General features: G+C 47.6%; 2 protein-coding genes across 10 annotated transcripts in view; one reads left to right on the top strand and one right to left on the bottom strand.

Annotated features, from left to right (window-relative positions):
* Positions 1-20,678, top strand: part of MOCS1 (molybdenum cofactor synthesis 1) — a 56,471-nt gene extending 35,793 nt beyond the window's left edge. Inside the window, exons 4-11 of one of the 3 annotated variants that reach the window (XM_049891406.1) lie at positions 2,603-2,767; positions 3,381-3,442; positions 3,798-3,909; positions 4,321-4,433; positions 4,955-5,065; positions 7,618-7,738; positions 8,234-8,281; positions 18,135-20,678. In XM_049891406.1, the coding sequence (XP_049747363.1) occupies positions 2,603-2,767; positions 3,381-3,442; positions 3,798-3,909; positions 4,321-4,433; positions 4,955-5,065; positions 7,618-7,738; positions 8,234-8,281; positions 18,135-18,895 (1,493 nt within the window). In that variant the 3' untranslated portion in view covers positions 18,896-20,678. Of the gene's footprint in view, positions 1-2,602; positions 2,768-3,380; positions 3,443-3,797; positions 3,910-4,320; positions 4,434-4,954; positions 5,066-7,617; positions 7,739-8,233; positions 8,297-18,134 lie in introns of all 3 variants that reach the window. The other 2 variants (XM_049891416.1, XM_049891412.1) reach the window with 2 other exon arrangements.
* Positions 20,679-20,685: 7 nt separating this feature from the next.
* The window catches only part of DAAM2 (dishevelled associated activator of morphogenesis 2), a 152,005-nt gene continuing 148,833 nt past the window's right edge, over positions 20,686-23,857 (bottom strand). For 6 of the 7 annotated variants that reach the window (XM_049891385.1, XM_049891392.1, XM_049891370.1 and 3 more), the window contains exon 26: positions 20,686-23,804. In XM_049891385.1, the coding sequence (XP_049747342.1) occupies positions 23,583-23,804 (222 nt within the window). In that variant the 3' untranslated portion in view covers positions 20,686-23,582. The remainder of the gene's footprint in view (positions 23,805-23,857) is intronic. The other variant, XM_049891374.1, reaches the window with a different exon arrangement.

Raw genomic sequence — 23,857 nt, 5'->3', positions numbered from 1 at the left:
TTGAGGGAAATTTTCTCCATTATTTCTTTTAATATTTACTTCTTTCCATTTTAGGCCACCCTGCCCCAACCCACCCCAGGACCTCTATTATCTGGGTGTTGCCCCTTCTACTCATAGCCTCCATTTTTCTTAAATTGTATTGTGATTTTTTATCCTTGCCCTTTTCTTCCTCCTGGGTGGGCTCCTCAGTCTGATGTTCCTACTCACCATTTTCTCCTTCTGTGTCCGTCTTATAATTTATCTTATTTCTTGTGTTCTTTATTTCACAGTGATGTTTTAATATTTCCCATTGTTTCTTTTTAAAATTTTTAAAAATTATGTCTCATACCGTTATTTTCTTTTAACTGCATTTGTCATGTTTGCTTATATTCTTGGTCTGCCTGTTTTAATACTTTTTCTTCCATTGTTATATATTTTACAAGGCTTTTTTTTGGGGGGGTGGGGGGTGTGGGAAATAGGTTAGTTATACTCCTTGGGGGCATCAGCTAGTCTGTCTGGCATTGCTTACTAGGAAAAGGTCTAACTAAGGTCAGATCCCAGTCTTTGATAGGCCCTTAGAGCCCAAGGACAGGAGAGCCTCAGGCCCCAGAATATCACAGTTGTTCACACGTCTGTTATCATCCCACCAAACAACCAGCTTTGTCATGTGAGACCACACAGGTTGTGCACTGCAAAACTCCAGGAGATATTATTCACTTAGATTATGATGAGAGTGGCTTCCCCTAGAGATGTGTAACTTGGACGTCCTGCAGGTTTTCACCTTCAAACCCTCAGGGAGAAGCGGAGTTGGAAGGCTGTAAGCACCCTTGATTTTAATCCACCTACCAGTCTTGGGGCACTGGACAGGGAGGGGAAGGAGGGAGTACCTGAGGCTTGTCAGTCCTTATCTGTTGTCTTCAATTCCTCTTCCAGCGGAGCTTCGGCAGCTTCCCTGAGTTTAACTCTGGTACTAGTTTCCTAACTGAGTTCTCCGAGCCAAGTTCTCTGGGCCTTTTCCACAAGTTTCTTCAGTGAAGGGACAATGATTGTTCGGAGGCATTAGTGGGTGTGGGCAAGAACAGAGCTTAAACTTCTTGCCTTCCTTTACTTGCTCACATTCTCTGCCAGTTGCCTTCACCCCAGACTACTATCTCCTCCCTCATACCAGTTTAAAACAACCATCTATCTTCTTATGAGTTTCTCAAGATTTTTTTTTTTTTTTTAAGTTCCTGGATTCTACATTTCCCTCAATAGTTTCTCCAGGGCTGATTTGGCAGAGGGAGCCAACAACCACTACTAATTTTCCATGTTGACAGAACCACAGTGAAGCTCTTTTCTTTCTTTTAAAAAGAACAGCTTTTTATTTTTACACTTTCATTTTCTTATCACAAAAGTAAAAAATAAATATTTATTTCAGATAAGCAAAAAGAACATTGCTACTGCCCATTTGTTACCATTGTCAACATTTTGGTTTGTCTCTGCATCTAGTTTTTACTATTTTATGACCTGCTCTCTCTACTTCATATAGCTTGTGCCTTTCTCAGCCCCTAATATATTATTTTACAGAATCATTTTTGCCTGCATCATACTGCATCATCCAGAGAAAACATAATTTAACCAGTTTTCTACTGTTGGCTATTTGTATTATTCCTCACTTTCATTTATTGTGTGTTGTTCTGTGATAAACATCCTTATAGATAAATATTGTTCACTTCCGTGATTATTTCCCTAGATTAAATTCTTAGAAGTGAAAGCCTTTTGGGGTCAAAAGCATTATAAAGTTCCAAGGCCTTATATACATAATTTCCCTCCAGAAAGATTATGTAATTTTAGTCTTACACCATGAAGGTATGCATTTCTACACACCCCTCCCTAAACTGGGTATCAATTTTGTAATCTGATGCATTTTCCTCAGTTCAGCTTTGCTTGGGCATTTCCTTTTCTGGCTTCTGCTCTCAAGCAGAGCGGAACCAATTCTGCACAAAGAGGCAGACATTCAAGTGGTTTGTCAGAAGTGCCATGTTTGGGGGCTGGAAGATTCTAGTCAGTGGCATTGTCTGTGTTGTACCAAACTAACCAGTTGCTTTTAAGTTGATTCCAACTCATGGCAGCCCCATGTGTGTCAGAGTAGAACTGTGTTTCACAGTTTTTAATGGCTGATCTTTTGGAAGTAGATTGCCAAGTCTTTCTTCTGAGGAGCCTCTGGGTGGATTTGAACCTCCAACCTTTTGGTTAGTAGCTGAGTGCATTTACCATTTGCACCACCAGGGACTATTAGCTGTTCTTCTGGCTTGCTATGTGACTTTGAGCAATTTTCTTAATCTCTCTGAGCTACCTTTCCTCACCTATTAAATGGGGATAATTATTTTGTCAGACTTCAATGAGCTAACGTATGCAAAGCCCTCAGCTGAGCATCTGACATAGAGAGAACACTCAGGGTTTAATGCTTTGGTTATTTTTGCCTTTGTTATTATGTTTCTTATTAAGACAATCCTGGTTAACAGAAGTCTGCAGAGAGCCTCTTGGCCACTCATCCTGTTTAGACAAAGACACTTACCTTCCAGCCCTCCTCCCGGCCTCACCAAGAACAAGCACTCTAACACCCCTTCCTGTTCTCCTATAGCCAAGCTCCACCAGCTGGAAGGGCTGAGGACCATCGGCGTCACCACCAATGGTGTCAACCTTGCCCGGCTGCTGCCCCAGCTTCAGAAGGCTGGTCTCAGTGCCATCAACATCAGCCTAGATACCCTGGTGCCGGCCAAGTTTGAGTTCATCGTCCGCAGGAGAGGTGATCAGATGCCGCTGGTATTTAGGGAACATGTGGGAGGTGCCAGGCAAGGGGTCTGGTCTCTCCCTCTTGGTTTCTGAGTTGTAGATAAAGCTTAGGCATTTATTCTTCCTCCTTTGCCTTTGCTAAATGTCCCTCCTCTCTGTAGCCACACCCTTGGGGGCTTTTTTGGATCAGATGCTAATCCAGGTTGACCAGCTGCCTTTTTTGTGTAGCCCATGAGCTGCAAATGGATTTTACAAATGAATATTTGGAATCAATTTGATGATAGGGGACATTAACTTTGAACTCCAATTAAGCAAAATTTACCCTCCACCCCCATTCTGTTTTCTTTTTTGTAGACCTGTATTACAAAAAATTGTACTTAATTATTGTATTTTGAATTTTGTCAATAACAACTTTATGACGTATACCTACATAATATTTTTCCTCTTGGCATACAAAGCCTAAAATATTTACTATCTGGCCTTTTACAGAAAACACTGGCTGACTCCCAGGCTAGGTGGTCTCTAAGGCCCCTCATAGGTTTAGGTGCTTCCCTGTGTTTGAGGGATGGAGGAGGAGAGGAATGGGAGGAGGTTCATGGACCTTCTTTTTCTCTTCCTCACTGCAGGCTTCCACAAGGTCATGGAGGGCATCCACAAGGCCATCGAGCTGGGCTACAACCCTGTGAAAGTGAGTATGTGCCACTATTGCTCACTCTGACTTTCTACACTACTCCCAGCCCCCCAAAAGTTTGGCCTTCCACTCCCAGCTCCTGGCCTCTTTGACAGCTCCTGGCCCTGGCCAGGCAGCACAAGTGCACCCTGCTATCACCACTTCCTCCCCAGTCGCATCCAGTCCTTGCCCCCTACCAGGGAGGGGAGGAAAATCACTGACCCCATGGAATTCCCCAGCTAAAGAAGAACTGGGGGGAAACGATGAATGGGCCCCCCAGTGGAGTGCCTAGGCATGTGCCAGACCCACATAAGTCATTTACATAGAAGAAAAGAAGCGGGCCAGCCCTCATGGTGCTATTGTCCCTGGCCAGGTGAACTGTGTGGTGATGCGAGGCCTGAATGAGGATGAACTCCTGGACTTTGTGGCCTTGACTGAGGGGCTCCCCCTGGACGTACGCTTCATAGAATACATGCCCTTTGATGGTCAGTGACGTGAGGGTGGGGCAGGCTGGGTCTGTCAGTAGAGCGTGACCAGGGCCATACTGAGGGTGTGGCAGGCTGACTGCTGTATGGCATTGGTACATGCTGAGGGTGGTGGGAAGGGCTGAGTGTGAGTGCTGCTGACCCCGAATCTTTGCTGTGTGTGTAGGAATAGTTCCAGGGATGGTGGGAGGGGACTAGGAAGGCCCCTGTGCTGTGAATGGGGCATGGGAGGCCCCTCAGAGCCATTGTGGGTATGATTTGATGCACCCATTTTAGTCAAGGGTCTCATGACTTCCCATGGGAGAGGCTGGAGAGCTGATTCCTATGCTGTGTAAGAGGATGGACTTGACTCTGTGGCCCCTTCCACTCCGTGATTCAATCATTCCTCCTGCCTCCCCCACCCAAATACAGGCAACAAGTGGAACTTCAAGAAGATGGTCAGCTACAAGGAGATGTTGGACACAGTGCAGCAGCGGTGGCCTGAGCTGGAGAAGCTGCCGGAGGAAGAGTCCAGCACAGCCAAGGTTGGGAAGCAGGAAGAGGAGGGCTAGACAGGGAGGAAGGGTGTGCCTCCACTGTAGGGGAGGGCCGAAATTGAGGTTGGAATGCAGTGGTGTGGGATGGTGCAGCTTAAGCAGAAGGCATTACAGTGCCATCCCAACAACCTCCCTGTTTGATGGATAAAGAAGAAGACTTGGCAGGGTTAAATAACTTATCTTAGGACCAGTAAGTGTTGCAGGGGGGTGCTCATCCTGGACTTCCATGAGGCATCCTCTGGACATGCTGCCCACAGGGCTCATCAACCTTACAGGTTTTCCCTGCAGGTGGGCCAGGCACAGGCAGCTGTCACTGCCTGCTTCAGATTGCTCATGGGTCATCGTACCTGGAGTCTTCTGTTGCCCGCAGGGCCTTGGGCACTACCTTCCAAGGGGCTCCTCTGGGCGAGGAGTATGGAGTAAGTGTTCCAATGACAGGAAGTGAGGGCTTAGGTTCAGTAGCTCTTTTCTGTCCCTCCACTGCCCATTTTCCCCTCCTTTCCCCCTAGGCCTTTAAGATCCCTGGCTTCCGAGGCCAGATCAGCTTCATCACGTCCATGTCTGAGCATTTCTGTGGGACCTGCAACAGGTTGCGCATCACAGCTGATGGGAACCTTAAGGTGAGTGTCCCTTCTTCCACAAGACCCCCTTGCTACCTCTGTTCTGAATATCTCTTCCTACCTGTGCTTCTGATTGGAGGGGATACTAGCTGGGCCCAAAGGGTAGATGGTAAAATAGTATCAGACTTGGGAGGACTGTGAGAGTAGCAGGTGAGGGTGAACTCATGGCCCCTGTGGAACTCTCAACCTGACTCCTTCCTTCACTGGGTCCCTAGAGTAGCTTCCAATTGATTTAGCTACCAGAGGGGAAGGGTAATGGGTGACCCATCTAGGGGGCACTTTGCCTACTTGGCCCCTCCTACCAGGCCAGGGCTTAGCTCTGAAACCAGCATTCATTCCTCACTTACTTCAGAGCTAATAAGCATGTGCAATGTGCTCAGCCCTGTGGGGGATGTCAGAAGACGTGGCAATTCCCTTAGGAGTGTAAAGACTACTAAAGAACAAACTAGAGATGAGGTATGGCAGCACACGAATCTTTGTCAGATGAGCAGTCAGACAGGCTGTGGTCTATGGACCTTGAGGAGGAGCTTTGTAGACCTTGGTGAGCGTTGAAGAATGGATGAGGTAGAAGTAAGGGGAGAGAAGAGTGTATATTTGGAGTTTGAACCAATTTGACAAGGGGAGATTAAAATCACTATTGTGAGGCCACATTGTGGAGGACATTGAATGCCCAGATAAAAGACAGAGAATATTTTCTGTTGACAATAAAGCACAGGGAAGGTTTCTGAGCAAGGGAGAATCATGAGCCCCCACCAATGTTTTAGGAAGAATAACCTACAGGTTGGATTTGGAGATAGGACAACAGATTAGATGGCCATTTAGCAATGTTTCAGATATTTAGGAGTGTGAGGTGAAGATGGGAAGAATTAATGGTAATGTATGCGGAAGGAGAAAAGGAGGGTGCCAAGGTGGCCAGTTGGCCTTGGCCTGGTTAGGATTGGAAGGGTGATGGTGGGTTGAGTTTAATGTATCAAATTGAACATCCAAATGGAACCATCCAGCAGGTTGTTGAAAATATAGGGGATTTTTTTCTAGGCTGGAGATATAGATTGATTTGGACTATAGGTAGTGTCTGTATCAATCAGGGTCCCAGCAGGAAATGGAAGGTGAATTTCTGAAGGAATGTAATGAAGAGGGTCTTTATGGTGCAGGATTAAGGTAATCAATAAGGATTGTTGAGACACTAGGGACAAGCAATAGCAAAAAGCTGTTACTTTTTTGCTGGAAGGGGAAGGGGAGGAAATCATGTCACTGGCGCCCAGTGAAAGCTGGGGCCTTGGAGAAGAGGCCACCTGGCTGGAGCCATAGTTGTGGAGCAGAGATGCCAATCAGGGAAGAAGCAAGGAAAAAATACCACAACCTTCCTTTCCTCTCACCCTCTGATCTCGCATCGGCCAAACCCAGGCAGAAGCCAGCTGGAAGGGAACCCACAAGTTATAGCCCACAGCAGGTAGCCTCCTGGTTGCAAACAAGAGCAGAGAATGGAACCCGGGGTCTGGTGGGGGAAGCGAGGAGTGAATAGCCAGTATAGTGTACTGGTTATATCTTCTGTCTTAGATTTCATTTGTGTCTTATCTTCCCTGGTAGGCTGTGTCCTCAAGAGTCTCCCAAATGTTCTTCTGTCTCTGTATCCCCAATGCCTTATACAAAACTGTTGCATAATAGGTGCTTTATAAGATTTTGTGGAAAGGTTATAAACCAAACCAAAATCTGCTGCCATCAAGTCGATTCTGACTCATAGGAACCCTATAGGACAGAGGTTTCTAATTTTATGGAAGCAGACTGCCACATCTTTCTCTTGTGGAGTGGCTGGTGAGTTCAACTGCTGATCCTTTAGTTAGTAGCTGAGCACCTAACAACTGTACCACCAGGGTTCTTGGAAGGATGGTAGGTACCTTGATTTCTGGGACTGGCTCATCCATCCCTCAGCCCCCATAACACCCAATTAAGCCTCTTCACAGAAAGAGTGTTTGGTCAAGTTTGACCTCAAGATGCCATATCCACCAGCCCTCTGTGGTTAAGATACCAGTAAGGGTACCCCAAGCTCAAATAACTGTCAGGGAAGGTAAATAATGTACATGAGTGAGGGACCAGGAGGGGACAGGTGAAATGGAATGAAGTAGTCGAAGTGGTTGGCCAGGACTCAGCTCCAACTGATTAGGGTCCATTCTCACGGCAATAAAGGGGCCATCCCATTGAATGTCTCTGGAAAAGGTGCAAATCTGGATTTTTATGTGCTATCTCTGTTGACAACTGTTTATTCTTTAAAGTACACTACACAAGCTGAATGAAACATAACCACAAGTCAGATACAGGCCTTGGGATGCCTGGCTTTACTTCCTGCCCTTCCAGCCTCTCTGACTCCTCTGTCTGCACCGTCTGTCTCCCAGTTGCCAGTGAGTCTTGCCTGGAGTATGAACCTACCAGGGGAGATCTGGGCACTCATGCTTAGCCCATGGGGGACTCTACGGGTGGGTGCTTAGAGGCTGGGTGGCCAAGGTTGAGGGATGAAGGAGACGTGGTTGTCCTCACCCCCATGGTGACCCCTACAGGTCTGCCTTTTTGGGAACTCAGAGGTATCTCTACGGGATCACCTGCGAATGGGGGCCTCCGAGGAAGAGCTGCTGAGAATCATTGGGGCTGCCGTGGGCAGGAAGAAGCGGCAGCACGCAGGTACAGGCCAGGAATGGGGAAGGCTGGGCTGGATGGGGAGGGGGCCATTGTTAGCAGGAGGGAGGGGGCCATAGTTGTAGTGTGAGAGGACAAAGGAAAGCTGAGGAGGAAGCTAGTGGGACGCAGTATTGTCCTCTTGGGCCTCTGGACTTGGGGTATAGTGATGGCTCTCCTTCCTTGGGGAAGTTGGCATAGCAGAGGCTGCACAGGAGAGAGGCGCTGGGATTCTCTTGAGCAGTTTTATTGGGCGAGGGAAAGGGGGGTGCTGTTGCCTCTCTCTCATCCCATACCTGGCCTTCTGCTTAGGGCGGGCTGGGTACTGGGTGTCCATAGACTGTTCTCTGGATTCTGTCATGGACGACCTTGCACTATACATGTGGGAGCTATTTTTGAACATATACAGGTGGTTGTCATACCACTTATGTCCATCTGTTCACGTCAGTGAACTATCCTCCCACCCTCTTTCTCTCCCTCCCCACCTTTCCCTTACCCCAGGCATGTTCAATATTTCCCAGATGAAGAACCGGCCCATGATCCTCATCGGTGGGTGACCCATCAGTACGTAACCACTCACCCTTGTCATTGGAGGTCCTGTGGGATGGGGCCCCTGCCATGAGGCACTCCAACTCCTGCATTTCCTTCTGATGTTCTCCTCCTTGTTTTCTTCTTTTCCTCCTTTATCTTCTCTTACTCCTTTAAGCCTTTGCTGTTTCTTCTCTGCCTTGTCTGTGGCTCCTCTTCACTACACATGTCACAGAAATGATCATTCTGTCTCAACAAGAACTGGGGGCAGGGCTCCAGATTTCAAGATCACTAAGGTTAATCAGGACCCTGATGGCGCAGTGGTTGAGAGCTTGGCTGCTAACCAAAAGGTCAGCAGTTTGAATACACCAGCCGCAAATTGGAAACCCTATGGGGTGGTTCTACTCTGTCCTATGGGGTTGCTATGAGTCAGAATCAACTTGACAGCAATTTTTTTTTTTTTTTGATAAGGTTAATTGTGCCTTGAAAATTGAACTGGTTAAAATAGAGGCCTTTTCCTCAGCTTTAGAATCCCCCAGCCTGGGTACAGTTACGACCCTCACTCCCTCTCTATAGTAAGGCCAAATCAGTGAGGGGATATCTGGATCATTAGCAACCATTGACTGATGTATTATTTACTTCTGTGCTAGGCAGAGCTTGAGCCAGCAAGGTAGTAATGTTACCTTTCAACAAGGAGATGGCCAGGATCTTAACTTTCCGATTTAAACTCTTAGGAGCTAATGTAAATGTATCTCATGTGTACAGGATTCTTCAAGAAAAAAACATCTTTTTTATAAAGCTGTATGTGGTCACCTACTCTGGGTGTGATAGTTAGAGTTTTGTGTCAACTTGGCTAGGCCATGATTGGTTTGGAAGCTGTGTAATGATGTAATTCGGCGTGTTGTGTAATGATGTAACCATCCTCCATGATGTGATCTGATGCAATCAGCTATTAAATGTAAGGGGAGTTTCCTCAGGGATGCGGCCTACATCCAATATATATTTGGACGTACTGGCAAAGCTCACTTGCTTGCTCTGGTTCCTTCATCTATTGCATCATCATCTGACCTCTAGTTCTTGGGACTTGAGCCAGCGGCCTGCTGTATTGCCTACTGATCTTGGGATTTATCAGCCTCTGTGGCCTGGTGGTCTATGAGCTAGCAGTCTGCCATCTTGCCTGCCAATCTTGAGATTTATCAGCCTTTGCCGCCTTTGAGTCAGTGGCTTGCTGTCTGACCTGCTAATCATGAGTTTGTCAGCCCTTGTAGCTATGTGAGTCAGGAGAAGCCTCCAACCTGATGCCTGGCCCATGGATTTGGGACTTGCCAGCCTCTACAGTAGCGTGAGCCATTTGCTTCAGATAAATCTCTCAGTCTCTCTCCTTTAGATATGTATTTATATTTGTCCTCTTCACTGGTTTTGCTTCTCTAGAGAACCCAGCCTAAGACGTTTGGTACTGAGAGGGGTTCTAGAGAAACAGAATTTTAAGGATGAGTTTTCTAAATTGGTTCTCAAGTCTGGTTATTCTTAAAGATGTTGATGACTCTGCTTTCAGTAGTAAAGAGGGCACTGCTAATCCATGGTGTGAGGTGACAATAGAAATACACTAAATCACCACCAGTAGATAAGGTATTGGTGAGAGCCGAGGCTCTGGGCGATGACATGCTTGATACCTTTCTACGGTTTTGTCATAATGAGAAGTATAAGGAAGCTGGTTGGTTGGTCGGTCCTACTTTTGCTAGACAAAGTGGTGAAATAAAGAGGTGAGTTCAGGGCTTCAGACTCAAAGCTTAAGCAGTACATAAATGACCTAAAAGTTTCCACTCGTACCTGGAAAGAAAGCCTTATTTCTCGTAGTAACGCTAACTGAATTCCCAACTTCGAGTGGTGTCTGAAGTTAAAGTGAGGGCATTGATTAGGAAGAAATGAGATCCTGAAGCTTGGGATGGGGACATATGGACAGATATCAGAAGGCTAGGGACACTGAGCCCCTAAATTCCATTGAATCACTCCTGCCAACAGAACCAGCCCTCTCACTCTCATCTGAAGAGATTACTCTGTGTTTGTCTGCTAAGCCACCCTCCCCAATAAAACCATTAGCCCTTCCACCCCCATCTGATGAAATTAACCCAGCTGGGTCTAAACAGCCTTTGTGTCTATCATTGCCTGGGGCATCGCCCGAGGCAGATGCCTTACAAGACAACGCTGAATGTTCTGAAAACAGATCCCCACCACCCATTTTGGCTTCTAGACCTATAACTAGACTTAAGTCTCACCGAGTGCCAAAAGGTGAATTACAAAGTGTGACCCAGGAGGAGGTATGCTACAGTCCAAAAAAACTGCTTGACTTTTTTAATATGTACAAACAGACACTTGGGGAATATGTGTGGGAATGGCAATTAAGGGTGTGGGATAATGGTACAAGGAAGTATAAAGATAGATCAGTCTAAGTTTATTGATATGGGCCCACTAAGCACATATTCTTCATTTAAGGTTTCAGCTCGAGAGTTTAGGAAAGGATCTAATTGTTTGGTTGGGTCGCTGAAGCATGGATTATGCGGTGGCCTATGCTAAATCAAGTTGAAGTACCAGACCTGCCTTGGTATGCTGTAGAAGAAAGTATCCAAAGGCATGTTAGTGGATTTATAAGGTTAGACCCACAGACCCACGCGTGGAGTGCCCAGAGGACATACCTTTTACCACACTGGTGAGGAACAAATTTATGAAAGGAGTCCCAGCATCCTTGAAGAGGTTGAAGAGGGCTGTGATTGCTGTTTTATGTAAATCAGATTTGTCAGGGGGAACTACCCTAACCAAATTAAGACACCTAATTACAATGGGGAGTCCTAGTGGCACAGTGGTTAAGTGTTTGGCTGCTAACCGAAAGATAGGCAGTTTGAATCCACCAGCCACCCCTTGGAAATCCTACGGGACAATTCTGCTGTGTCCTATAGGGTCACTATGAGTCAGAATTGACTTAATGGCAGTGGGTTAACTACAGTGAGGCTGATTGGACCCTGTGATGGTAGGGGCCAAGTGGCAGCACTCGATTGACAAAGTGGGTGTGATTATCATAATGGACAAGGGAGTCAAAGTAGTAATCAGAATAGCCTGACTCATGTGGACTTATGGCATTGACTATTTAGTCATGGTTTTCTAGGATCGAAATAGATGGGAAATCCACTGCATATTTACTTGATCTGTATAAGCAGAATTCTAGGTCAAGTGAATGGTAGTCTAACTTGAATAGCCGGAATAGACTCATGGCCCCTCAGTCAGTTCCCAGACTTGAGCCAGCTTACAAACCCACAACCCCTTGAATGAAGGAGAGGCTGGGTCCTCTTGAGGAAGGACCCCACTACACTGCCAAAAATTTATACTGTTAATATTTCTCCCAGTCTTCACCAAAGGGATCTACGGCCTTTTACAAGAGTGAGTGTTCATTGGGGAAAAGGAAATAATCAGACTTTTCAGGGGTTCCTGGATACTGGCTCTGGACTGATGCTAACTCCAGGAGACCCAAAAAGTCACTGTAGCCCACTCAGAGTGGGGGCATATGGAGGTCAGGTTATTAATGGAGTCTTTAAAAAACCCACTGCCGTCAAGTTGATTCTGACTCATAGTGACTCTATAGGACAGAGTAGAACTGCCCCACAGAGTTTCCAAGGAACACCTGGTGGATCTGAACTGCTGACCTGTTGGTTAGCACCTGTAGCACTTAACTACTTCGCCACCAGGGTTTCCAATGGAGTCTTAGCTCAGGTTTGTCTTACAGTAGGTCCAGTGGGTCTCTGAATCCACCCTGTAGTAATTTTCCCAGTTCCAGATTGCATAATTGGAATAGATATACTCAGCCACTGGCAGAACACCCACACTGGATCTCTGACAAGTGGAATAAGGGCTATTAGGGTAGAAAACGCCAAGTGGAAGCTGTCAGAACTGCCCCTACCTGGGAAAATAGGAAACCAAGAGCAATACCACATTTCTGGAGAGATTGCAGAGATTACCGCCACCATCAAGGACTTGAAGGATGCAGGGGGGTGATTTCCACCACATTACATTCAGCTCACCTGTTTGGCCTGTGCAAAAAACAGATGGATCTTGGAGAATGGCAGTGGATTACTGTAAACTTAACTAGGTGGTGACTTCAGTGGCAACTGCTCTTCCAGATGTGGTTTCACTACTTAAGCAAATTAATACATCTCCTGGTGCCTGGTATGCAGCTATTGATCTGGCCAATGCCTTTTTCTTGACTTCGCTTCTGGAACACCAGAAGCAGTTTGCCTTCAGTTGGCAGAGCCAGTAGTACACCTTCACTGCCTACCTCAGGGGTATATCAACTCTCCAACTCTATGTCATAATTTAGTCTGCAGGGACCCTGATTGCCTTTCCCTTCCACAAGACTTCACACTGGCCCATTACATTGATAATGTTATGCTGACTGGACCTGGTAACGAAGAAGTGTCAATGAGTTATTGTAAAAGATTTGCATGCAAGAGGGTGGGAAATTAACCCCACAAAAATTCAGGCACCTTCCACCTCAGTGAATTTTCTGGGAGTCCAGGGATGTGGGGCATGTCAAGATATTCCTTCTAAAGTGAAGCATAAGTTATTATTACATCTGGCCCCTCCTACAACTAAAAAGGAGGCACAATGCCTAGTGGGCCTCTTTGGATTTTGGAGGCAACATATGCTTCATTTGAGTGTGCTACTGTGACCTATTTATCAAGCAACTCAAAAAGCTGCTAGTTTTTAAGTGGGGCCCATAACAAGAGAAGGCTCTGCAATAGGATCAGGCTGCCATGCGAGCAGCTCTGCCACTTGAGGCATATGATCCAGCTGATCCAATGGTGCTTGAAGTGTCAGTGGCGGATAGAGATGCTTGTTGGGAGTCTTCGGCAGGCCCCTATTGGTGAATCACAGTGCAGACCCTCAGGATTTTGGACCAAAGCCTTGCCATCCTCTGCAGATAACTACTTTCATTTTGTGAATCAGCTTTTGGCTTGTTACTGGGCCTTAGTAGAGACTGAACACTTAACCATGGGCCACCAAGTTACCATGTGGCCTGAGCTGCCCACCATGAACTGGGTGTTGTTCGACCCACAGAGTTATAAAGTTGGACATACGCAGCAGCACTCCATCATTAAATAGAAGTGGTATATATGAGATCTGGCTCGAACAAGACCTTCTAAAGTGAAGCATAGTTATAAGCATAAGGCACAAGTAAGCTTCATTAGGAAGTGGCCCAAATTCCCGTGGTCTCCACTTCTCTCACTTTTCCTGCCCTCTCCCTGTCTGCATCTATGACCTCATGAGGAGTTCCTTATGATCATTTGACTAAGAGAAGACTTGTGTCCGGTTTACAGATGGTTCTGCACGATATACAGGCACCACTCAAAACTGGACACCAGCAGCACTGCAACCCCTTTCTGGGACCTCCCTAATGGACAGTGGTGAAGGAAAATCCTCCCAATGTGTAGAACTTCCAGCAGTGCACCTGGTTGTTCACTTTGCTTGGAAGGAGAAATGGCCAGATGGGCAATTGTATACCAATTCATGGACTGTGCCCAATGGTTTGGCTGGATGGCCAGGATCTTGGAACATGATTGGAAAATTGGTTACAAGGAGGTATGGGAAAGAGGTCTATGGATAAATGTCTCTGAATGGGCCTATGAAATGAAGATATTTATGTCTCATATGAATGCTCACCAAAGGGTGACCTCAGCAGAGGAGGATTTTAACAGTCACGTGGAAAGGATGACACATTCTGTGGAAACAAGTTATCCTCTTTCCCCAGCTACTCCCATCAATGGTCAATAGGTTTATGAACAAAGTAGCCATGGTGGCAGGGATGGAGGTTATGCATGGGTTCAGCAACATGGATTCCCACTAACCAAGGCTGACTTAGCTACAGCCACTGCTGAGTGCCCAATCTGCCAGAAGCAGAGACCAACACTGTGGCCTGATATTGCACCATTCCTTGAGGCGATTCCACTGGACCACTTCCATCATGGAAAGAGCAGCGTTTCATTCTTGCTGGTACAAATACTCTGGATACAGATTTGCCTTGCCTACACGCAGTGTGGAATCCCCGGTGGCATAGTGGTTAAGAGCTATGGTTGCTAACCAAAAGGTCAGAAGTTCGGATCTACCAGGCGCTCCTTGGAAACTCTATGGGGCAGCTCTACTCTGTCCTATAGGGTCACTATGGGTTGGAATCGACTTGTTAGCAATGGGTTTGGTTTTGTTTTTTTTTTTTTTGGACACACAGTGTCTCTGCCAAAACTACCATATGTGGACTCACAGAATACCTTATCCACCATCATGGTATCCCACACAGCATTGCCTCGGATCAAGGGACTCACTTCACAGCAAATGAAGTATGGCAACGGGCCCATGTTCTTGGAATTCACTGGTCTTACCCATGTTCCCCATCATCCTGAAGTGGCTAGATTGATAGAACGATGGAATGGCTTTCTAAAGACACACTTATGGTGTCAGCTAGGTGGCAACAATTTGCAGGATTGGGACAGTGTTCTCCAGGAGGCTGTATATGGTGTAAATCAGAGTCCAATATATGGTGCTGTTTATCCCGTAACCAGAATTCACAGTTCCAGGAATCAAGTGGTGGAGATGGGAGTAGCACCACTCACTATTACCCCTACGAACATACTTGCAAAATTTTTGCTTTCTGTCCCTGTGACCCTATGCTCTATAGGTCTAGAGGTCTTAGTTCCAAAAAGAGGAATGCTCCCATCTGGAGACACAACATGGATTCCATTGAACTGGAAGTTAAAAATGACACTCGGCCACTTTGGGCTCCTCATGCCTGTAGATCAACAGGCAAAGAAGGGAGTTACCATATTTGCTGGTGTGATTGACACTGACTACCAGGGGGAAATCAGGTTGATGTTGCATAAACCTAGTGCCGTCGAGTCGATTCTGACTCAGCATAATGGAGGTAAAAAAGAGTATACCTGGAATATAGGAGATCCCTTAGGGCATCTCTTAATACTACCATGCCCTGTGATTAAAGTCAATGGAAAACTATAGCAACCCAATTCCAATATGACTACTAATGGCCCAGACCCTTCAGGAATGAAGGTTTGGGTCACCCCACCACCAAAGAACCATGACCAGCTGAGGTGCTTACTGAGGGTAAAGAGAGTGTGCAATGGGTGGTGGAAGAAGGTAGTTCTAAATACCTGTTACAGCCATGTGACCAGTAAAAGAAACGAGGACAGTAGTTTTTAATGAGTATTACTTCCTTGTATATGAGCATCAAGAGTTTTTGTTTTCTTCACTTATAAAATATAAAACATAAACAGGGCTAGCACATTTTTGGTTGTACACGTGTTCTGTCACATTAAACGAAGTGTAACTTTGTAATTGTCTTTATTCAGAGATTGCATATAGTTTAAGGAGTTGTGTACAGGTGCCAACTTGACATGGGTGGACTGTCATGGTGACGGTTGTGTGTCAACTTGGCTGAGCCATGATTCTCCTTGGTTTGGCATTTATGTAATAATGTAGTCATCCTCTATGATGTGATCTGATGCGATCAGTCAATCAGTTGTAAGGGGAGTTTCCTTGGGATGTGGCCTGCATCCGAGATATATTTGGCTATTCTGGAAAAGCTAGCTTGCTTGGTCTGGATTCTGCATGTGGCTCATCATTATCTGACCCCCAGTTCTTGAGACTTGAGCCAGCGGCCTGCCGTATTGCCTGCTGATCTTGGGATTTGTCAGCGTCTGCAGCCTGTGAGCCAGTGGCTTGCCATCTTAGCTGCCCATCTTGGGTTGTGTTGGCCTCTGCAGCCTGTTAGCCAGCAGCCTGCTGTCTTACCTGATCTTGGATTTGTCAGTCTCCCCAGCCCGTGAGCCAGCAGCCTGCCATCTGACCTGCCGATCTTGGGTTCATCAGCTCCTGCAGCTACATGAGTCAGGAGAAGCCTCCAGCCTGATGCCTAACTCATGAGTTTGGGACTTGCCAACCTTTACAATTGTGTGAGCCATTTTCTTGAGATAGAGAGATGGATAGATAGGTAGGTAGGTAGATGATAGATTAGATAGACTAGGTAGGTAGGTAGATGATAGATTAGATAGACTAGGTAGGTAGGTAGATGATAGATTAGATAAACTAGGTAGGTAGGTGGTAGATGATAGATTAGATAAACTAGGTAGGTAGGTAGATAAATAGATGAGATAGAGATAGGCAGGCTTCATTGGTTTTGTTTCTCTGGAGAACGCAGCCTAAGCATTGGGCATCTTGTTGTGAGCTTTAGGGTTCTGTTATTTCCCGGGCATAATGTCCAGATTAGAGACAGGTGAAGCTTCATCCCTTGTCTACACTCAGATTTAGGCCCTCTGAATTCTACTACTAGGCAAGAGAAAGCAGTGAAAAAGCTAGAGGAAAGGATTCTTTTGTCTAGAAGTGAAGCAGACTGAGCCCAGTAGTCCAGAGGAAAGCAAGCTGTAGTGAGCCAGAGATAGCCCAAGGACCCCCTTTGCACACCGGCCACCCAGAAGAGGAAACTTTAGCATCTCTCTTCTCCTTCCACCTCCAGGGTCATAGTCCTCTTCTTGTGCTTTGACCCATGCTGATGTACCTTCATAGCAGGGATGGCATGCTAGAAGGGCGATTGTACCTCTGACATTGACAAGGCTGGGGACCCAGAGTATGAAAAGGCTGGAATTTGGGAAACTATTTGCTTCTTAGGAAACCCTGTTGGCATAGTTGTTAAGAACTATGGCTGCTAACCAAAAAGTCGGCAGTTCGAATCTACCAGGCACTCCTTGGAAACTCTGTGGGGCAGTTCTACTCTGTCCTGTAGGGTTGCTGTCAGTCAGAATCGACTTGACAGCAACAGATCTGGTTTAGTTTTTATTTGCTTCTTAAGCATTTTTATTACTTTCAAGAATATCATAACTAGATTGGTTTGGTTTCTATAAAACGAAGAGTTGCCTAGCACAGGGCTTCTCAACTTTAATGTGCATATGAATTACTTGGGGATCTTATTATTTGAGATTTTGATTTGGGAGGACTAGGGTGGGAATCTGCATCTCTAGCAAGCTGTCAGATAGTGTTGGTGCTGCTGGTCCATGGACCATCTGTGAATAACAAGGTTCCCTAAGGGGGCTGGCTTCTAGGAGGCCCTCAGGATCATATCAGTCAGCCTGGCAGTTCGCGTGTGGATGTGCACTTCTGATATGCTTGAGAGGACTTCAAGATATTATTTCAGTAGATTAAATATTTCCCTTAGTATTCTGTCCGTAAACTAAATGATTAGTGTTAGCTCTTCAGAAAGAATGTGAAGATGAAAGTAACTAATTGGTAATTGAGGCTGAGACCTGGCTATAGTTTTCTTTTAAGAAGATGAAGGCACGTGGAGAGGTATCTGATCCAGGCCTCAGCCTCCAGACCTTAGGCATTTGGCAATGAGTTACTGTGAGAAAGGGAGCCCACCAGCATTGCACAATAGTAACAGGCGGAACTGTTGCCCTGTCTATGACGTGATGAGAAGGGCTATAAGCTTGTATGGCAGGAAGCCCCAGTGACATAGTGGTTAAGAGCTCTGGCTGCTAACCAAAAGATCAGGAGTTCAAATTCACCAGCCACTCCTTGAAAACCCTATATGGAAGTTCTGTGCTGTCCTATGGGTTGCTCAGAGTCAGAATTGACTCGATGGTAGTGAGTTATATCTGCATATTTTCTACCTCATTTCTTCTCCCTGTTCTTTTCGTCTGTCCTTTCTCTTTCCCTAATGTGGAAGAGAGAACTCCAGGTGGGATAGCGACGGGATTGGGAAGAAGAGGTAAGAAAAGCAATTACCTTTTGGGCTTAGTCTTTCTTCCCTTTCCCTCTTGTCTTCCAGAGTTATCTTCGATGCACCGAGATTCCCCACCAGCCATCCCAAGCATTTCTTCCTGGGACTCCCTCTGTGTTCAGAATCTGAGACCTGGAGTGGGTTTCTCCAACCAGATGCTGACTTTATGGAAAGGATGTGGGGTCCCCCAAGCCCCTTTCCTAGCCCAGCCGTGGCTGGGATCTGTCTTCCTTCAAAGACACTACAACTCCCTCCTAGACTCGGCCACCAACCCAAAGTGCCTTAGCTCAGGGTCCCAGGCTTCTGCCACCCCCTCAGGACCCCTGCCACCCTCAGACAAACTAACCCATGTGGACACGGAAGGACGGGCATCTATGGTAGATGTGGGCGGGAAGCCAGACACAGAGCGGGTGGCTGTGGCCTCAGCTGTTGTCCTGCTGGGGCCTGTGGCCTTCCAGCTCGTCCAGCAAAACCAGCTAAAGAAAGGAGATGCCCTGGTGGTGGCCCAGCTGGCTGGAGTCCAGGCGGCCAAGCTGACCAGCCAGCTGATTCCTCTGTGCCACAATGTGGCCCTGAGCCACGTCCAGGTGCAGCTGGAGCTGGACAGCACTCGCCATGCCGTGATGATCCGGGCATCGTGCCGGGCTCGGGGCCCCACAGGGGTGGAGATGGAGGCCCTGACCTCAGCTGCGGTCGCTGCCCTCACCATGTACGACATGTGCAAGGCTGTGAGCAGGGACATCGTGCTGGAAGAGATCAAGCTCATTAGCAAGACTGGGGGCCAGCGGGGGGACTTCCACAGGACTTAGAGCTCCTGCCCTCCCCACCCCCCCATGGCCCAGCCAGGCCAAGAGTTGGGATGCAATTCAGGTCAAGGAGAAGATGTCAAGTTCCCTTAACACTGTCACCATTTACCTTCACCAGTAGGAACCCAAGGTCACCCGCACTCTTTACGGCTAGATGATCTAGAATTTAATGACCTGGAAGGTGTTTCATTTATACAAACAGGAAACTAGCAAACCCCTTAAACTTTCCAGGACACTGAGGTCCTGAAATAGGGTTACAACATGCAATTCTAGATACCTGAAAACCACATTGTGTTATCTGTGGACTATTTCAGACAATTCATTTCAGCCAGTCTGGCCCTTCATTTCCACTTCCCATTTTGAGTTTTCTCTTCTCATATTTCCCCCGGAAAGAAATAAAGACTTATTAAGCAGTAGAGCCCTGCTGGTGCAGTGGTTTGAGCTCAGCTGCTAACCAAAAGGTCGGCAGTTCAAATCCACCAGCCGCTCCTTGGAAACCCTATGGGACGGTTCTACTCTGTCCTGTAGGGTCACTATGAGTCAGAATCGACTCAACGGCAATGGTTTTAAGGAGTGGAACCCCCTTTGAGGAGGGAAAACACTCACACACTCGCTCAGATAAAGAATGTATCCAGACTTTTCTGCAGCAGCTGGACCCTCCTATGGTTGTGGCAGCTGCAAACCCCCCTGTCCTACCTCTCTACCCTCCTTTGAAAGAGACAGTTTTCCCTCCTTTTGCCTGAGTCTATCCCATCAAACGTCCAGGCTTTCGGCTTAACAGTTGCACTGCCCTGCCAGCTCCCCTTCATCTTAAATGGGACACACGTGGCCACAGCCCTAATTACTTCTGACCAACCACATATCCCATACCAGGACTTCTGACCAACCACATGTCCGCACCAGGACTTCTGACCAACCACATGTGTGCACCTGGCCCTGCTCACCACCATTCTACCCACACCCTTTGATTCTGGAACACATCAGGGAAAGGAGAGCATTGAAGATTGCCTTCACCCTCACAGCGCACACACAAATAAAGCCACAATGTCGATTTTGGAATACAAGGGTGAGACTGTGTCTGTGCAGAGGGCACCGAGCTGCTGTGATTTCATGCCCACCCCTCAGCCTCATCTCAAGACCTACTCCCCTGGGGGAAGAGGAGAAGTAGAGACCTTGGAAAGGCATATTCTCAGCATATTGCCCTTCTCCCTGTGGGGAGAGTGTAGGTGTGGAGTGGGAGACATAGAAATGTACTATCTCAAGTAAATTTGCCAGGTAGCCATGTCCAATACTTCTGTGACTTTTTTGGAAGCAGATCACCTGGGTGGTTCGAACTACCAGCCTTTTAGTTAGCAGTCAAATGCTTAACCATTTACACCAACCAGGGAGCTTATTAAAGAGCAGGGGAAGTGCAATTATAGGCTCCTGGTTTTCACATCCCAAAACACTGGACTGGCCCTCTGAGTTCTCTACCAAAGATGAGTTTCTTTGGGTCCATCTTCAGTAGTGACCTTGCTTGCCTCCCCTCTGCCCTATGCCAAGAGGTGCTGGTAAACATTTGACAACTGACTCTCCAGAAAACACCAATTTCCATGTATAATTATGCCCACCTTGGTCAATTTTAAGCTAACAATATGGCATCAACTGGGTTGCAAGATTCCTGGAAATGTAACCATCAGCTCTCATGGAATTGGTGCGCGTTGTCTCCAGCACACCGCTGGCTATGCCCACTCCCCAAGCCCACCTGAAGACCCTAGGAAGGAGGCACAAGTTTCAAGGCAGGCTGGGTAGGGGTGGTATGGATTTAATAATTTTTAGTATTACCATATATTCTTATTAAAAAAAAGTTGCAGATAAAAAAGACACTGCAGATTTTGTACATTAGACTCGTTTGTCATCCAAGACAGCTGGTGAGAGCAGCGGCGGCATGAAGGCCTCACTGGTAGAGGTGGGGGAGATGGTCACAGTGCCCCATTTGGTAGAAATGGAATGGGAAAAGCCTGGCCCAGACCCCTCCCCATCCACTTGGAAAGTTGTCTCCTCCCACTGCCCTCAACACCCTTGACTTCCAACCCAGGGGAGAGTGAAGTGGGTGCTACTGCTGAGAAGGGACCAGGTTGTATTAGGTCGATTATGAATTTTACATTGGACACAAAATTAGACAGTGGGTAAGATCTACCCAAAAGTGGAGGAGGGGCAGGAAGGGTGCTGGGAAAGCAGGACCAAGAAACAAATGTAGTAGGCTTCAACATTTAGCATATCAAGGACCATCTCAGCCACCTCTGTGGAGCACCAGCCCCTTCTAGTTACCCACCATGGTCCATGATCCAAGGCACTATTGGGTATCTGGCTACAATAACCTCTGGCACCAGAGCCTTTGGCCAGAACTAGAAAATAATAAATAAAGAGAAATCACTGGGGGTGAGAAGCCTGGGCCCCAGAATAATATATGTGCCCTCTGTAAACAGTTAAATCAAACTATGCTTTTCTGCAGATTGAGTGTGTCATGAACAGCTTCCACATCCCTTGTCTTTGCTGGTGTATATCCAGTCTTCCATGGTGGGTGGAATGTCAAGGTTTGGAAATGCTTGTTGGACAGATGGGGGAGCCCTCCTCTGTTCCCTGGCTCTGGCAGGTGAGGTTTCCCTCAGCCCAGCCAGCTTGGGAGAGGAGTAGGGGGCCCACCCACAACCTTCCCAACACCTGCTTCCTGCAGTGGGGGCTCTGGGTGTGCAGATGGGTATAACAGAGCTCTCTGCAGCTGTTCTTCCTAGAAGCCTGCATCTTGCCCTCGCCTGAATTCCAGGATGGCTTCTTCACACCTGTCCCAGCCAGGCTTGCACTTGCTCAGGTCCCTCCCACCAGAACTCAAACGCACACCCACTCAAACCAACACACATGCTGGGCTCACCAAATCTGTTTCTTCCACCCCAGCTATAAGTCCCACCCCCAGGAATGTAATGTAGGGGAAAGGCAGAAGATAGGCAGCTGAAAAGTGGGCCCAGCCCACCAGTCTGTCCACTGGATACCCTGAGCCAGAGGATTGGGTTAGGAAGGTGAGAGACAAAAGGAAGGGCAGGGGGCTGAAGGATGAGGAGCTGGTTGATGGGTCAGGCAGGGCTGGCCTCAGACAGGATGAAAGGTTGTCTCTGGGGTGGAAATGTAGTGAGCCTTAGTGGAGTAAACCTCACCCTCCTTTAGAAGAGAGAAAATTTGTCTAGATAACAGCCGTTGTCTGCCTCCCAAGGAAAAGCTCAAGACTGACAAAATGCAAGGTGGAAGTGGACAGGAGAACCCAAACAGGCCCCTTGGAAGTCAGGTTGAAGAACCAAATTGGGTAGCAGAGATATGGGGTGGGAGCCCCCTCTCAGCTTCCTCCTTTGACTCTTTCAGGCAGTGTGCTCCCCGGAGGAGTTGGCCTTCCTCCTTCTTCCTCCATCTCCCCAGCTTCCCCCACCTGCTGTTCTCTCAGCCCCCTGACACAATGCCTTAGCAGTGACTTGTAAATGCAGATAGGCAGCTCTGGCCCTTGGGACCCTCTCAGGAACTGACTCTTATAGCAGGGCACATGTGGTTCAAAATAGTCTTCTGCAGGCTAGACAGAGTGAGAGGTCAGGTGGCTTCTGCCCTGTGGCACGTATTAGAAAGACAGGATCTGTGTGACATTAGGTGGTAGAATAGGGAGCTCTTGGATAGAGATGGCATTCAAGTGTTGCCCTCTGGTGAGTGGCTATCAGGAGGAACTCCTAGGCAACATGTGAGGTCACCATCTCACTTCAAGATAATGGGCAGGTTGTATGGGGAAGGTTGGGGGAGAGGTCGTTCCAGAGTCCCTGTGTCCAAGGCATGAGATGGGGTGATGAATGGGATCTTTCTTGGAACTTCCTCCCATACCAGATTCATCCATAGTCAGTGGAACCCAAAGGTGAGTTTTCTGGAATTCTGCATTGCTAGATAGGATGGAGGTGAGGGTAGGGAAGGAAGGGCAGGAGACTTAAGACATGCAAGAGGGAGGCCAATGGAATCATGATGCAGGAAACAGACACTGGTGCTCTGTGTCCTGATGGCTTTAGTGCTTGCATCATCCTCCCAGCATTTTTTTTTTTCCTGGAATATATCGGAGCTGATCTAGTTAGAATATATAATGCCTCTTCCTTTTCCATCCAAGTAGAAAGTTCACCCCAGCTCTGGAGCTCAGCTGGATGTTCTAAGCCTCTAGAGGGATGCGAACCCAGACTCCCTCACCCCAGCTCCTGGGGGTCCACCCCCACTCTGTTCCTCCCCAGTGCACATGAAATCGGGACAAGGTACATGGGCCCCTTGGATCTAGATCTGGGACCATTCTGTGCCACTATGTGAGTGCCCATGGTGGGGGATGGGGAACAGGGCTCTCTCAGCCTGTGGTTACCTGGCCGGTGGCCTAGGCCCCGCCAGGGATGTCCAGGCCATCCTCAGAAGATGACCCCTGGGGGCAGGGATACAGAAAGGATAATATGAAGGGGAGATGAGAGGAGCCCCCTTAAGCCAAGTGTGGGGCGACTCCTGGTGCAGCTGGGCACACCCACCACCCTGGGACCCAGCCCAGGGCTCCACACAGAGCACCACACTGTTTAAGCATCACCACTTCCTCCACCCAGCCCCTCTGGACCGGCCCCTATCTCCCGGCCTTCATCTGTGGCCAGTCCCCAGGTCAATAATTTAACCTGTTTATTGCCCGCTCCCGGGTGACTTCCAGGGCCTGGCTCCCTGAACGTTTGCGGCTGCGCTTGAGCTTGCTCAAGTCCTTGTCGAAAACTTCCCCGGAGCGCAGGGCCGACACCAGGTCATCAAACTCGCCTCCCTCCTCCAGCGCGCTGCCTGCGAGGACCTTCCGCTGCCGCTGCCACCGCTCCCGCTCCCTCTGCTCCTTCAGCTGGGGGTATGGCGGGGTGGAGAGTAAGAGGAACCCGGGGTGAGCTGCGGCAG

This window comes from Elephas maximus, chromosome 1, assembly GCF_024166365.1.
Source record: "Elephas maximus indicus isolate mEleMax1 chromosome 1, mEleMax1 primary haplotype, whole genome shotgun sequence".
NCBI lineage: Eukaryota > Metazoa > Chordata > Mammalia > Proboscidea > Elephantidae > Elephas > Elephas maximus.
This window is presented reverse-complemented; position numbering and strand designations above follow the sequence as displayed.